The sequence below is a fragment of the Sinohyriopsis cumingii genome, chromosome 1 (assembly GCF_028554795.1).
Source record: "Sinohyriopsis cumingii isolate HCF-2022 chromosome 1, ASM2855479v2, whole genome shotgun sequence".
NCBI classification, from domain to species: Eukaryota; Metazoa; Mollusca; class Bivalvia; order Unionida; family Unionidae; genus Sinohyriopsis; species Sinohyriopsis cumingii.
This window is the reverse complement of record NC_142961.1, coordinates 14072533-14090326: the sequence shown is the minus strand read 5'-3', so window position 1 is coordinate 14090326 and position 17794 is coordinate 14072533. Positions and strand designations below refer to the sequence as shown.

Genomic DNA, 17794 nt, shown 5'->3' with positions numbered 1-17794 from the left:
AATGGTATATAATTTATTGTTTTGATTTGTTTGATTGGTTCTTAAACAACACTTTTAATGCATTATGGCTATACGATACCTAGGAACTAATTGTCATTTCAAGGACACACTGAGACAGGTGATATTTAACCCCTGATTATCAGTCCAGCACACTATCAACTGAGCTAACATGGTTCCCTATGTACACTGTAATATTCTTTTAAAAATACTCGCATAATACCCTTATATTGTCAAACTCTTCACATGCCACAAACAATTTCTAGCAGGGAATCAACTTATTTTCATGCAATAAAACTCACCTTTTCCTGGCAACTGGACAACATACTGACGATACTCAGACAGACTGACGTGACAGACAATGCTGGTGACCAGTCATCCGTCAAAATGGACAAACATATGTGACCATTACTGTAGACATGTGGATGAACAGGAATGTTTGGTCCTATAAACATTACCTGAAGAAAATAAGTTAGATGTAGCAGGTGACTTAAACATGAAGGATCCCTTAAGAAGACTACAAGTTCTTATTACAAATAAATCAAATTTCAACTTCATATAAAATATTAAACATATTGCTTTCGTGATGACTCTCTCAGTCTCCTAGATGAAAAAATGTATAATCTATTATGGTCTAAGAACCAGATACCATCTAATTTCCAATTCATAAAAGACTAAACAGCAAATATTATTCACTTTAAAAAGTGGAATTATTTATTAGATGGCTTTCATCTTAAGAATCTGCGAATAAGAACTAATTACAGAAAGAAAGAAAATATTCTGAAGATATGCAGTGACTCCTGATAAGCAAATATTTATTTTATGAAATATCTTGAAATAAGGTTTTAAAATACAGTGAAAATGCTTTAATGGACACCCTGATATAAAGGACACAGGTCCCATTTGAAGGCTGTCTGTGCCATACAAACAACACCTGTTTTGTGTGAATAACACTTGTTCCAAATAAAGAACACCTGTTCCTTATAAAAGACTATTGTTCTATACAATGGATCCTTGCTCTAAAGGACACCTTTTCCACAGGAGGTAGATTTCTTCCACATAAGGTCATCTGTTTCTTATAAAGATACTTGTACCATATAAAGGACACCTGCTCCATATTAAGTACACCTGTTCATGAAGGACAAGTTCTTAAAACAAACACTTTTCTCATTCCCTTTATATACTTAATATTAATCTGAAGAATACTTGTCCATAAAAGAGACAATTTTATAGTCTCATGAATGTCCTTTATATGCAGGCTTCATTGTCATGATGGTCCTAGTCTCATGAATGTCCTTTATATGCAGGTTTCATTGTCATGATGGTCCTAGCCTCATGAATGTCCTTTATATGCAGGTTTCATTGTCATGATGATCTTACATGTTTTATTTTCATTTTTATACAAGAATGTGTCTTAATTATTTCCCATATTTCTGAAGAGTGAAGAATTGAAAACTTTCATAATGATCAATAATAAGACTGGAATAACCAAGAAAAACAAATGCATATTTCATATGTATAATACTTGCATGATCTACAAGACCCTACCTGTGGGGAGTCAAATGGATATCTGGGGCTAAATTTAAATGAGAGCTGAAATTTTTCACCATCATACAAAGACCCAGGTGCTCCATACAGATCCACAATCCATCTGGAAAGAAACACAAGAAGTATTTAAGATATTTTGCATACATAAATTGTATTTTGTAATCAATATTTTAATCTCTTTTATTCCTATTCCAGCTTTCTCAGATGATGCAAAGCACGAAGAATTATTTAGGATATTGAACAGTGTTCTTCCAAATAGCATATTTTGTGTAAATTTGTAAATAAACTACAGAGTTTTTCATGCTAAAATATTTCAAAGGCAATGATAAAATATCTGGGACTGGACATAATTTTCCTACTATATTATTTTTTAAATATGTCTTCTGCAATCTGAACACTATATTGCTCAGCAAAATCACAAAAACTGCTTTTGGTATTTATTAGTGCAGGATTGGGTATTGAAATGACTTTGCAGTAACTATGAGGGTTAAAGGGTTCTTCAACATTAAAAATATTTCTGTAAGAAGATGACCATAACACATGACTAAAGTTAATGAGTAGAAATCATGATCTGTCAACAACTAAACCAGAGATGCAGATGAGTCTGAATATCATTTAAACGATATCAAGTTTGGCTTTTAGGTTTTAAAAGTTGGCATGTCTTTGCTTCAAATTATGCATACTTTGTGCAGAATACTTTTTTTAAAATCAATATTTAGCTTCAAAAAAACTTATTGATATTCTTCAAGAATCAAAATAAAAACTGAGGGGATTATAACTGACTTATATGTTTGTTACTTCAATGCAAACAGCAGAATAGAAAGAGACATTGTTGTGTACTCATTAACATAGTATTTGATCAAAGACCAAAGCAGATATACCTATTCATTAGTACAGTGGGTTGGAGTCTCATGCTCAGCCAATGTCAGTAGAGTTTATGTGAGAAATCTTGCCAGTAGCTTCCCTTGGGTCAGTGTTTCTTACTGGGATTTTCACAGGTTCTTCCTCCACAAGTTATGTTGGCTGCCATATATAGCCTATCATGTGCTGAATAATTACACTAAACCTACAATAACAACTCATTATCAATGTAAATGATGAATCACCAGTGTAGAGATAGCTCTGCCTACTTTGTTACTATAGTAAATGATTGATCACCAGAGTAGAGACAGCTCTACCTCCTCATTAGTATAGTAGCTGATAAATCACCAGAGTAGAGACAGCTCTGCCTACTCATTAGTATAGTAGCTGATAAATCACCAGAGTAGAGACAGCTCTGCCTACTCATTAGTATAATAGTTGATCAATCACCAGAGTAGAGATAGCTCTTCCTACTCATTAGAACAGTAAATGATCAATCACCAGAGTAGAGACAGCTCTACCTCCTCATTAGTATAGTAGCTGATAAATCACCAGAGTAGAGATAGCTCTTCCTACTCATTAGTATAGTAATTAATCAATCACCAGAGTAGAGATAGCTCTTCCTACTCATTAGAACAGTAAATGATCAATCACCAGAGTAGAGATAACTCTACCTACTCATTAGTATAGTAATTAATCAATCACCAGAGTAGAGATAGCTCTGCCTACTCATTAGAACAGTAAATGATCAATCACCAGAGTAAAGATAACTCTACCTACTCATTAGTATAGTAGTTGATCAATCACCAGAGTAGAGATAACTCTACCTACTCATTAGTATAGTAGACGATCAATCACCAGAGTAGAGATAGCTCTGCCTACTCATTAGCATAATAACTGATCAATAACTGATCAATGACCAGAGTAGAGACAGCTTTACCTACTCATTAGTAAAGTAACTGATCAATCACCATGGTAGAGATAGCTCTGCCTACTCATTAGAATAGTAACTGATCAATCAACGGAGTAGAGATAGCTCTGCCTACTTATTAGTATAATAGTAACTGATCAATCAACGGAGTAGAGATAGCTCTGCCTACTTATTAGTATAATAGTAACTGATCAATCACCAGAATAGAAATAACTCTTGCTACTCATTAGTATTGTAACTGATCAATCACCGGAGTAGAGATAGCTCTGCTTACTTATTATTATAATAGTAACTGATCAATCACCAGAGTAGAGATATCTCTGCCTACTCATTAGAATAGTAACTGAGCAATCAACGGAGTAGAGATAGCTCTGCCTACTTATCAGTATAATAGTAACTGAGCAATCACCAGATTAGTAGTTAATCAATCGCCAGAGTAGAGATAGCTCTGCCTACTCATTAGTATAATAACTGATCAATAACTGATCAATCACCAGAGTAGAGACAGCTTTACCTACTTATTAGTATAGTAGCTGATAAATCACCAGAGTAGAGATAGCTCTTCCTACTCATTAGTATAGTAGTTGATCAATCACCAGAGTAGAGATAGCTCTTCCTACTCATTAGAACAGTAAATGATCAATCACCAGAGTAGAGATAACTCTACCTACTCATTAGTATAGTAATTAATCAATCACCAGAGTAGAGATAGCTCTGCCTACTCATTAGAACAGTAAATGATCAATCACCAGAGTAGAGATAGCTCAACCTACTTATTAGTATAGTAGTTAATCAATTGCCAGAGTAGAGATAGCTCTGCCTACTCATTAGCATAATAACTGATCAATAACTGATCAATGACCAGAGTAGAGACAGCTGTACCTACTAAATAGTAAAGTAACTGATCAATCACCATGGTAGAGATAGCTCTGCCTACTTATTAGTATAATAGTAACTGATCAATCACCAGAGTTGATAGCTCTGCTTAATGATGAATATAATAGTTGATGCGAACCATGTACATGTGGTGGGTGGTCCAAGTGCAACTAAAAATAGGTTAAAAACATCCCTGGTCTGCAGCAAAGCATTCTCCATGCAAACCCCTGCTCTGAAAGCATCAATGGAATTGGCATTGACATGTGTGGCTGGTAAGGAGTTACACTGGTGAATTCCTGAACAGTCATGGGTTCTCAGCTGTTCTTGATCTACATCAATGATTTGCCATTGGGAGTTGATTCCCAAGTTAGCCATTTTACTGATGACAGCTTGATGTACAGAGTAACTCAGATCAAAATGCAAAACTGTTACAGGCAGATCTAGACCAGCAACAATGATGAGAAAAAGATGCAAACGCAGTTCAATTCTGACAAATGTGAGGTCATCCAAATCACCAACAAGAAATGGATCATCCCAGCTATATACACCATCCATGCACTCAGCATTAAGAAGTTAGTATTAGGATTGGTCAGCCTGATGTCAGGATAATATGACTGGGTGAGGTACGATGCCACATGTATGTGGCATGATGCCCCAGTGCTAGACTATCACTATAAACTGTCACACTGCAGATATCGTAGCGATATGACTAAAAAAATTTAAAGTTATGTTAGAAATCCAAATCACATCCACTAGACATTAGTTATGCGTGTGTGTGTGTGTGTGTGTGTATATATATATATATATATAAAGTTTCATGGCAATTCTCCAAGTGGTTCAAAAGAAGTAGTGATAACAAACTTGCACTAACAGACAGATGGATGATGAAAGATGGGGAAATGACCATCCCATGAGCTCTTCCGGTTAATGACCTGAAGAGTTTTAAAAAATGGGAATAATAGCATGTCATCATTAACTGATTTTGAAGCCTAAATTAAAATCTACCAAATGTGATTGGTACATGCCAGAAGCAAATACTAGCAGCAGGATCCAGAACCTAAGGACTTCCATCAGTTATCTCCCTATTAACTGCACTTTAATATCCATTGCAATTTCCATGCACTGGATTGAAATACAGCCCTGAACCTACCAGGACCAAGGTGGTCTATCCTTGCATATGCTTTTTCAACCAAACAGAGGATATAAATCTGTGTGGTACAGAAGTGTTTTTTCGAGAATTGTATCACTGGATACCAATGGATAAAACTTTGTGTTAGCAACAAACTGTAAAACTGTGAACATATATCAGCTAATCAGGTCCCAGTCATATTTAAATCCAACATTTTGTAAATTCCAAAATAAGACCAAATATTCATAAAATGCAAATATTCACAAGATAAATAAGGAAGATTTGGTCATGTAAATGAGTATGCTTTGCCAGATACAAAGGAAAATCTGTATGCTTTGCCAGATACAAAGGAAAATCTGTATGCTTTGTCAGATACAAAAGAAAATCTGTATGCTTTGTCAGATACAAGAGAAAATCTTTATGCTTTGTCAGATACAAAAGAAAATCTGTACGTTTTGTCAGATACACAGGAAAATCTGTATGCTATGTGTCAGACACACAGGAAAATCATACAACATTGTCAGATACATGGGAAAATCATACAGCTTTGTCAGATACATGGGAAAATCATACAGCTTTGTCAGACACACAGGATAATCATAGAGCATTGTCAGATACATGGGAAAATCATACAGCTTTGTCAGATACATGGGAAAATCATACAGCTTTGTCAGAAACATGGGAAAATCATACAGCATTGTCAGATACATGGAAAATTCATACAGCTTTGTCAGATACACAGGAAAATCATACAGCATTGTCATATACATGGGAAAATCATACAGCTTTGTCAGATACACAGGAAAATCATACAGCATACAGCATTGTCAGATCCATGGGAAAATCATACAGCATTGTCAGATACACATGAAAATCATACAGCTGTGTCAGATACACAGGGAATCATACAGCTTTGTCAGATACATGGGAAAATCATTCAGCTTTGTCAGACACAAGGGAAAATCATACAGCATTGTCAGATACACAGAAAAATCATGCAACTTTGTCAGATATATGGGCAAATCATACAGCATTGTCAGATACATGGGAAAATCATAAAGCTTTGTCAGATACACAGGAAAATAATACAGCTTTGTCAGATACATGGGAAAATCATACTGCTTTGTCAGATACATGGGAAAATCATACTGCTTTTTCAGATACATGGGAAAATCATACAGCTTTGTCAGATACACTGGAAAATCATGCAGCTTTGTCAGATACATGGGAAAATCATAAAGCTTTGTCAGATACACAGGAAAATAATACAGCTTTGTCAGATACATGGGAAAATAATACAGCTTTGACAGATACACAGGAAAATCATACAGCATTGTCAGATACACTGGAAAATCATACAGCATTGTCAGATACACAGCGATCTCATACAGCTTTGTCAGATACATGGGAAAATCATACTGCTTTGTCAGACACATGGGAAAATCATAAAGCATTGTCAGATACATGCAAAAATCATACAGCTTTGTCAGATCCATAAGAAAATCACTATGCTTGGTCAGATACACAGGAAAATCAGTACGCTTCATCAGATACACAAGAAAATCATACAGCTTTGTCAGATACACAGGAAAATCAAACAGCTTTGTCAGATACACAGGAAAATCATACAGCATTGTCAGATACACAGGAAATCATACAGCTTTGTCAGATACACAGGAAAATCATACAGCATTGTCAGATACATGGGAAAATCATACAGCTTTGTCAAATACAAAGGAAATCATACAGCTTTGTCAGATACACAGGAAAATCATAAAGCATTGTCAGATACATGCAAAAATCATACAGCTTTGTCAGATCCATAAGAAAATCACTATGCTTGGTCAGATACACAAGAAAATCAGTATGCTTCATCAGATACACAAGAAAATCATACAGCTTTGTCAGATACACAGGAAAATCATACAGCATTGTCAGATACACAGGAAATCATACAGCTTTGTCAGATACACAGGAAAATCATACAGCATTGTCAGATACATGGGAAAATCATACAGCTTTGTCAAATACAAAGGAAATCATACAGCTTTGTCAGATACATGGGAAAATCATACAGCTTTGCCAGACACACGGGAAAATCATACAGCATTGTCAGATACCTAGGAAAATCATGCAGCTTTGTCAGATACACAGGAAAATCAGTGGAAAACCTAGTCCTGGACCTGGCTCCCAGCTCATATTCATGGAAAATGGTAAAATAACCACCATCCTAACTGATCATGTATAAATGCATATTATGTATACAGTAAAAACTGTTATGAGCGACCACCTGTCATTTTCGACCACAATCAAAATGCACAGATCGACTTTTTTTTACATAAATGCTCTGTCGGGAGTGACCACCTGTTGAACACGTACAGTGACCATGATGTCTTAGCAAAATATGCATTTTGACACTGCTATGAATGACCACATTGTAAAAACAGGGATCAACTCCAACAACCTTTATTTACTGAAAAATAAAATTTAAAATAAGGGACTGGCTACCAGTATCTGAAATGTTGTAGGTATGCTTATAGTGTTTTATATTTTACTGTAAACCAGACTAAAGTACATGCAGAATAAACAAGTAAGATCCATTATCCAGCTACATGTAGCATGATTCTCGGCCTTATCATAGCTACAAGTAGGGCCCATTATCCAACACATAACCTGATTCCCAGCCTTATCGTAGCTACAAGTAGGACCCAGTATCCAGCTCTATGAATGACCATATTGCATGATTCCCAGCCTTATCATAACTACATGAAGGACCCAGTATCCAGCTCTATGAATGACCATACTGCATAATTCCCAGCTTTATTATAACTACATGAATGACCCAGTATCCAGTTCTACGAACTACCATACTGCAAGAACAGAGACGGATACCAATGACTTTTATGTCAACATTTGTAACAACAACTGCCTGAATGGTAAAGTTTGATCTGATCAAAAACATGCATGAAAAGACCAAACTAAAAACAAAAGTCAAAAACAAAAGAAAAGGATTTTGGCTTCTGGTTTGTAGATAGTGACAGATGATGCAGTCCATAAACCAGGCTAATGTAATTGTTGTGAATTGCCATTATAGTGCCAAAATTAAGGCATAAGTCAGGTAAACTGTTTGTCTTTAGAGTTAATCTGTATTACCTGGGGGTGAATAAGGTCATTGTCTTATAAACCAGCAAGTGAGAATCATTTGCGGGATTTGGCTGACAGTGTGAAAGGCTTACAATGTTTGTTTTTTGGTTGTTTTTCCCCCCACCCACCCACCAATATTACAGGGATCACATCCCAGTCACCAAGCCATCATCTACTCAAGTTGATGTGACCGGGTTACACACTTTGTTTCTTGAGTTAATCCCTGTTGTTTTCTTTGAATTAAGCGGTTGATTTTTGTCTGTGAATAAATTATTCTGTTTTTGGATGAGATAACTGTTTCTTTTTATTTATTAAATGTTAAATATGCAATGCATATGTAAAGATTTTTCATATTTTCCCAAAGCCTAGTCACAACCATCTTTACAAGCGATTTTACAACTAAGCACTAATAATGTTAACACCTAGTACCTTAATAACAATGGAATAATCTCCAACTAAAATGAGACAAATTGTAACGCTGGAGAAAATAATTAGTGTAATGAAAGAAGAGAAAAAGAGCAGACCACTCATAAAATAGCTGTTTATACATCAGTAAAATAAATTTAGGGTATTATAAAGGAGAAATAGTAAATCAGAAAAGATTTCATATGCTAATACATGTGCAACATATTGTGCTGGCAAATCAGGGTCTATGTTCTTTACTTCTAAGACCTAGATCTACAAGCATATTAGAAGATGGATGATCCAGATCTGTTGGATTTGACTTATAATTAAGTATATATGGTATACGACATGATGCTCAGGGTTTCTATGATTAATTTCCTTGGTAATATATGCACATGAAAATTAGCAATATCAAAAGATTTTGGTCAAATTCTGCCAAGAGATTTGATAATGACGTCAATTAAAGGATCTTCTATTTAAGAAACAGTTCCCATACAATTCTGATTGGTATCATTTCTATGTTTCTGAAGGCCTTCATTCCAGGATACATTTCTATGTTTCTCAAAGGCCTTTATGCCAGGATACAATTTTGATTGGCATGATTTCTACATTTCTCAAAAGCTTTCATGCCAGGCTACAATTTTGACTGGCATCATTTCTACATTTGTCAAAGGCTTTCATGCCAGGATACAATTTTGATTGGCATCATTTCTATGTTTCTCAAAGGCCTTCATATCAGGATACAATTTTGATTGGCATCATTTCTATGTTTCACAAAGGCCTTCATGCCAGAATACAATTTTGATAGGCATTATTTCTATGTTTCTGAAAAGTCTTCATGCCAGAATACAATTTTGATAGGCATCATTTCTATGTTTCTCAAAGGCCTTCATGCCAGGATACAATTTTGACTGGCATCATTTCTATGTTTCTGAAAAGCCTTCATGCCAGGATACAATTATGATGGGCATCATTTCTATGTTTCTCAAAGGCCTTCATGCCAGGATACAATTTTGACTGGCATCACTTCTATGTTTCTGAAAGGCCTTTGTACCAGGAAAAAAATTTGATAGGCATCATTTCTACATTTCTGAAAGACCTTCATGCCAGGATACAATTTTGATAGGCATCATTTCTATGTTTCTGAAAAGCCTTCATGCCAGGATACAATTTTGATAGGCATCATTTCTATGTTTCTGAAAAGCCTTCATGCCATGATACAATTTTGATAGGCATCATTTCTATGTTTCTGAAAAGCCTTCATGCCAGGATACAATGTATCAAATTGGTTCAAATTACTCAAGAGCTGAGTGACAGAAAATGAATGAGAGATGCATCACCTTACCAAAAATTCACCAGTGTTTTCAAAATTTACATTGCAAACAAAGTCCAAATATCTATGCAGAAAAGTGATATAGCTAGGAACATCTTCCTTACTCTGACATATTTTGGGACACGCTCTCAGTGTTTACTATAACTCCTGCAGGTGGATCTTTCGTTAGCGCCTGAAGTTCTTTTTGGAGTCTTTTCTGAAAAGAATTGAAAATAAATAGAATCATAAATTAACTGCACAATTATAAACAATATGAACAAAGCACATCAAGCATTTCATCAAATAACAATATAACTGGAAAAGACTTCTTCATTTTACTCTATTTACAACAACAGGTCAATATTTTATGATGTGCACCTAAGGTAATATGGCCTGATGTTGTCCAAATCTGAATTTTAAATGCTGAATGGCTTGACAAGAGCTCACAAGAAAATAATAACTGGATATTAAATAATTAATACATAGCAAATTTTAAAAAGCCTTATGCATCTACAACTTGTATATACATGTGGACAATATATGAAAACAAAATTTTGGGTTATCTGGAACATCTGCAAGTTCTTTGATTTCCCCAGCAGCTTCCATTTTATTCCTTCAGATTTTTCAGTATCTGATGTACTTGTATTATTTTGTCTTTTGATGATAATTGAATGAAGCATTCATTTCATGTACACTAGGATTTGATTGCTGAGCAATAAAATTAGAATGTCTTTGATCACTCTGCTATGAGCCTTGATAATACCAATCCTTTGAAGAAATTCTGAGCATTCCTATAAATTTTAAGAATTCCTTTCATATTCTTCAACTGAAAAGGCATACTGAGAACAATTTAATGAGGGAACACTGAATCATGAACTTCATTACAGAATGGTCTCCAAACTATAAGGCAGTTGCACTATAAGCTGAACTCACTATAAGGTGGTAAACTGTCTCCCATGGCGTGCATTATAGAGAGGGAAAACTGTATCATGCAATTCATTATAAGGCAGTATCACTATAATATGATATACTAAATGACTCCCATAGACAGCAGTATAATGAAGGAGCACCATATCATCTTCTTCACTATAAAGCAATCTCATTATAAGGTGATATACTATATGGCACAAATGTACTTCATTATAATGTGGTATCAGGACCAACTGATGGCATTATAATGAGGTCTCAGGGCCAACTGATGGCATTATAATGTGGTCTCAGGGCCAACTGATGGTATTATAATGAGGGAGCACTGTGAAAGTCAAACTCATACCCAAATTGAACAGACCCCATTCGGCCATAACATAGTATCCATCCCCAGAATGAACAAATCTTGATCTGCCATCACCTAAGGCGCCAAAAGATTCAGGGCTAAAGTCTTCATTGCATGCTGAGCTGCTGACACAATCTGCATGATGGATCTGATTTTCAGCTTGGCAATTTACATTGTTTGCTAATTGCCTGGGTTAATGAGGTATCAATCAGTTTAGGTGTTAGGATATCCCATGGCAAACTGTTTTATCAAGGTGCATAATAGTATATTCATTGATTAATCAGGTAAACAATGATCATGACAAATTATCTTTGAGCAGTAAAATTTCTACACATGTCTGGGTGAATGTGGTATCAATAATCCCATGGCACATTGCTTTCTATATCAACATATTATTTATTTATTGATTAACCACACAAACAATTATTAGGATAAATTACCCTTGCTGAGTCTAGATAAGCAAACTTACTATACATGTCTATAACTAGATGTTTTTTCTGATGACAAGCCCATGCTTGATAATAAACTCATCCCTCACTTTTAAAACATTCAATTACAAATCAACCTCCAACTTTCTAACAATTTTACAAGGCGGCCCTGAACACTCACCCACCCGCCCTCTGCTTCCTGCATTATGATGGGAGAAATACAACATATGCTTGCAAGTAATAAATATCTATAAAGGATATATCTCACTGCCTGAATTAATTTTAAACATTCCAAATATAATTAATCATCATCTGTGATTTTGGTTCAATACACCAATGATAATAAACCCCGAGTTCAAAGTAAAGTTGTTTTTTTTTAAATTGAAAATTTTCAAAAGTCTGAGCACAGACCAATGTCAGTATTGGAAGTGAATTATGTAAAAACATTAGATGTTCACTGGAAATTTAAAAAACAAAATCAAAATGAAATAATTAATTACAAAGAAAGTTATTTAACACAAACATTATTGTCTGTAATCAAACTTATAACTAACATTCCTAAATAATGACAACCCACAAGTATGCTAAATCTTGCTTTTAATAGATTCATTATGACTCCCTGGCTTTGATTTTTTTTTTAGTTGTGTATATCTTTCTTTCCTTCTCTCAGCTGGTTTGTTTGCTTGCTTCCTTCCTTATTTGTTAGTTTTTTTTCCTTAAAGTCAAGGAGCAATTAAATTCATCCAACAAATACCAAAGAAATATTTAATGTTTGTTCCATTACAAAAGATGTTGTTTTTGAACAGATAATAAAAACTTCCAGTGAGGAAACCTGGTCCATATTACTTCATTTTGTGGAATATCCCAGCAACCTACATCTTGACTTGTTTCTTTTTTTTGTTAGGGGAGATAATCAGCTATAAATATGTGTACCATAACCAGGATTACACAAAAGAATCATCCACAATGATGCCAGTAGAATCACATGTATTTGTATCTGTCACTGATAACACTGGCAAATCAGCTGCTGCTGCAGCCTTACTAGATATACAAACAGCACCATTTTCATGTAAGGCAACTTAGACACCATTAGAAGACTTTTGGTACAAACTGTATGCCAGTATGACCATCCATTAAGGAGAATTAGTGACAAGATTTTAAATATGTTCATTGTGGCAGTCATATTGGATATCAGCATGGGACCATTTTTATTTAGCAACAACTAGTTACTATAAGCAGTCTTTTGTTGAAAACCCTAGTTAATCTGAGCATCAATTCTTGAGTGCAATAACATAATTTTTAAGATGGTCATCATTGTGACCACATCAGGTGTCAGATCTGCACCATTTTCATTCAGGATCAACTAGATATCATTGAAGTCCTCCATGGCTATATGACTTTCTTTTGAGGAGGAGAAGAAGCAACCAGAAGATTTTCATAATGACAGCCTTGGTTGCTTGATTACCATTTTACTTCAAGACTAACTAGATATCTTTCTCTTGGCGAAACCTCCAACATTGATCTGACTTACCTTTTAGATGGAATAGCCACCATGGTAGCCATACTTAATCCCAAATAGTCAACAGTTCCATTCAGAACCAACTAGACATCATAAGAATTGTGGTGAGTATTGCCAGGAATAAATGGATTGCAATATACTGCAATACAGCATGTTTGTATACAATATACTGCAATACAGGATGTTTGTATACAATATACTGCAATACAGCAAGTTTGCATACAATATACTGCAATACAGCATGTTTGTATACAATATACTGCAATACAGCATGTTTATACACAATAAACTGCAATACAGCATGTTTGTACACAATATACTGCAATACAGCATGTTTGTATACAATATACTGCAATACAGCATGTTTGTACACAATATACTGCAATACAGCATGTTTGTATTGCAATAGCATATCAATATGTATTGGTCATTGACAGCATTTATGATTCTAATATTATTATTGCCTATTCTGTACTGTAATAATGAGCAATTTCCTTGCATGTAAATAAAATCTGAACAAGAAAATAAAATCATGTTGCTTTTTATTTCACCAAAAGCCCCCACTAAATACAATATTACATATATGATATAGCAAGCAATAAACACATCAACATGAGTGAAAACTTCAAGCAGTTGGAAACAAAAATCTGCAGAAGAGTTGCTGTGTTATTTTGCCTGATCAGAAAGGTCTTTTGGTCAAGAAACTAAAATGATTAAAAGATTAATATACTGCAGTACAATCATGACAAGAAACAAAAATTGGTTAAAAAATACATTCATACATTTTCATTGTCAAAGGTCTTGCTTTGATTTGAAAAATGAATTTATAATATAGTAAACTTGAGATATTATTTATTCCAAACTGTAGTCCTACAATGTAAGACAGTGACATGATATTTATGGCTTGTGGTCACCGTCTTACTGTGTAAATAACGATGCTGTGTAGCATGTTCAGAGGTCAAACTCTAAATTTCTTTTTTTAATAAATTCAAATTCTGACAGAAGCATAAGGATATGTTCTCATTTTATATTGGTCTGCACTTCAGTTGGCTGGAATGCATGGAAGCTGCAATGGAATGCCAAAATTAGTTAACTAGATGATAAGCATCTTGAAGGAAATGAAGATATCTAAACACATTCTTCAATATTTTTATATTTTTTTGTTTCAATAAAGAAAAATACTTCAACTTAATCCAGTTTTGGCATTGCCAGCTTCCATCACATTCCAGCCAAATGAAATGTAGCTCAAATAAACTTGAAAACATGTCCATCTGCTTACGTGAGAATCTGATTATATTAGAAAAAAGACACCAGAGTAAGTAAAGTTTGTCAAAAGCATCAATATGGGCTACCAAATTTGATGGATATTCCTGAAAAGTTTACTTCTAATTTCGATGTTAGTTGACCTCAGAACACGCTACACAGCACCATTATTTTGGCAATAAGATGGTGACTTGATCATATTAATATCCCGGTATATGTTTAAACTGTAGGAATACAGATATCTTTGTTGGTTTCAAACCAAGAGACTAACAACTGTCAGTTGTAAATGCAACTTCAGATGCATGGGACAAGCATGAATTTATGTTATCTTTGACTTTTAAATACATATTTGGAATAATCTCAGAGAAACTGTCTAGATGTTACACATCACACATCAAGCACCAATGACATGTTTAAATATCTTTTTTGACACACCATTTTATGGACAAAAACCATGAATGATGAAACTGGCAATGTCATGAGTAATAGCTTTGGCTCTTTGTGATGAAAAGTTGTATTTAATCTGTGCAACTAGCATACTCGCAATCATTGGTTGCCGACCTGAAACATTTGGCATGTCTTTACTGAAACTTTCAGCTGATGTGCCAGGATTGTCTCACAATGCTGCACAGTAATGGTGGACTGCAAATGAGTCAAGAGGTTTGTCATTCCACTTGCATGTTTGATTTTGGTTTTATACATACCACACACAGCCACCATTTTGTCAAGTGTACTGGTGTTAAACTCCCTTTTCAGTGAAACATTATTCCAAATAGAACTATATGCTCTTGGGTTCTTGATGAATAGATAAACTCATATTAAAAGCTGCTATGTTGGTAATGATGCTACGGATAATGAAAGATGGTGATCTGCCTTAGTTCCAGATGGTCTAATACAGACGAATAAAAGAAAATGTGTACCAGTATATATTTCTATACTGGTATCATGAAATACCATTTATGGTCATTGTGTAGTTCAATTTACCAGTATATCGGTATATCATTACACCCTTAATGTGAATTCTTCTAGTTAAATCCCCATTTCATTATCAGTTTCCAACCGGAAGGGGTAGTGATAGGACCTTCCAGATAACCAGTGTAGTGGCCATACTGAAGATCAGATTGGCAACATCTTTACTTAAGGCCAACTTAGACACCTGAAGTAGCTTTCTGGTAAAAAACCCCATGATGATGAGACATTCCATTAGCAAGATTTGTAAGACCAACCTGACATCAAAATAAGTCTTTAGTGAAATCACATCTTGATATCATGATCCATTTAGACGGAGCAATAATAACAGCTATTTAAAATAGCAACTGTGGTGGCCATATTGGATATCTCAACAGAACCATTTTCATTTTGGTGCAGCTTAACCTTGGGTCAAATGTGTAAAATTTCATGGCAATCCTCCAAGTTGTTTATATGGATTAGCAATAACAGACTTGTGCTTTCTGACAGATGGACACTGGATAACTAACAACAGATGATGGAAAACATGCCATCTTATAAGATCATCTGGTCTATGGTCAATAGAGCAGAAAAAGATCTTTGAACAAAGTTACTGCAAGACCAAATGGCTCATATGGTTAGTGCACTGCATTTGTAGAAAGAATGATGAAAACCTACTACATATACAATCAATAATAAAATGATAGCAAAAGAAATTAAATATGTAGGCCTATCATAAAATCTGGGATTGTTTTCTTTTAGTTACCTGATGTAAGGTTGATAAAAAAATGAGTAAATATTAAGTTATCATGCTGCAGTTTTCAGACTTAGCCCTTGATTTGTTAGTGGTGTTTGCTTTGATAGCAATACTTTTTAGTCATTTAAGCATCATTTTGCTGTCTTGAAAGTTTCCCTTTCAATGAGCTCTTCACAAATCTTTATAATCTGAAAGGTTAAGTGACAGACAATGTCAAAATTTTGTGATTTTTCAGGTGATTATCATTTTCAAGACAGAAGCTCTGCTGATATAATGTCATTCCAAAGTGAAGAAACCAGCAGATAATTCTATAATTGATCACACACACACAAACAAATTACTGCACTAACCACATTTTCACTATATTTCCCACTATAAGCATATGTAACTCCATTACTTCTCAGCAAAATAAACTATTTCAATTGTGCAGAAAGGTGAATCAGATACACTGATAATATATATTTCCCTATTAAATGAGCCCTAGCCCACTAAAAATAGCAGCTTACAAATTTTGGTTTACAATTTGGAAAATGACAGAAATGTTTCTTAAGTTCAAGACTAGCAGCAAATCCCCCTTTGAATACACTGTCTCTGTCATATTTGATAAGGTTTTATGGTCAAGTTCAATTCTTACTGATCTTCGAGTTTTCTTAAAGCCCGCCTTAATCAGAATTTTTTATATAGAAATTCAGTTGTTTAATAAAGATGATTTGTATCAATCCTTAGTAAATAAAAAAATTAAAACGATTTGTATCATTCGTTGATACCAATATACCAATATATGTTTAGGGCTGAAATATCGGTATATACCGTCCACTACTGTTAAAAGATACGCCTGACCAAACGGGTGCGGGTTCGAATTCTACCATCGACTCAGGCCAGGCTGGCTACTTTGTGAGCCCCAATTACCTCATCAAAATGTAACATTCGTGTGTTACTGTGTCGTAACAAAGAAAACAAAGAAAAGAACAAAACTTCACTGAACTAGACCCCTTTCAATGTTGAAATTACTTGCACTGTATCAAACATTCGACACAGTCAAGTGATGGTTAAATGAACTTCTTATTCATACATTATTAGTTACACATGAGAATTTAACACTCTTAAAGGTTTAGATCGCATCTGATGATGTATAAAAATAGGACAATATTTAAGATAATGAATAAGAAAGTAACCTCCATAGATGTCATGTCGCCATATGTTTACATTTGTCTTCGTAGTTATAAATGTTATTATAACAGTTGATGCTAAGTAGCAGCTTATTGTGAGATTTTAAGATTTTGATAATTCTTGCCTTTTACGCGTTTAGCATATTCTAATTAAGACAAATTAGATTTTAAAAAATGTATTTTATTTAATACGAAGCTCTATCTGTAAAACGTGGCAGCTATCAGACTGTATTT

The 17794-nt window shown here is 34.5% G+C and overlaps 1 protein-coding gene across 1 annotated transcript in view; it reads right to left on the bottom strand.

The window, feature by feature from the left end:
• The window catches only part of LOC149806442 (ubiquitin-conjugating enzyme E2 W-like), a 120739-nt gene extending 103022 nt beyond the window's left edge, over positions 1-17717 (bottom strand). Inside the window, exons 1-4 of the mRNA XM_089953383.1 lie at positions 17567-17717; positions 10329-10420; positions 1546-1648; positions 300-455 (exon numbers count right to left, since the gene is read on the bottom strand). Of these exons, the coding sequence (XP_089809509.1) occupies positions 300-455; positions 1546-1648; positions 10329-10420; positions 17567-17581 (366 nt within the window). The 5' untranslated portion in view covers positions 17582-17717. The remainder of the gene's footprint in view (positions 1-299; positions 456-1545; positions 1649-10328; positions 10421-17566) is intronic.
• Between the last annotated feature and the right edge of the window lie 77 nt (positions 17718-17794).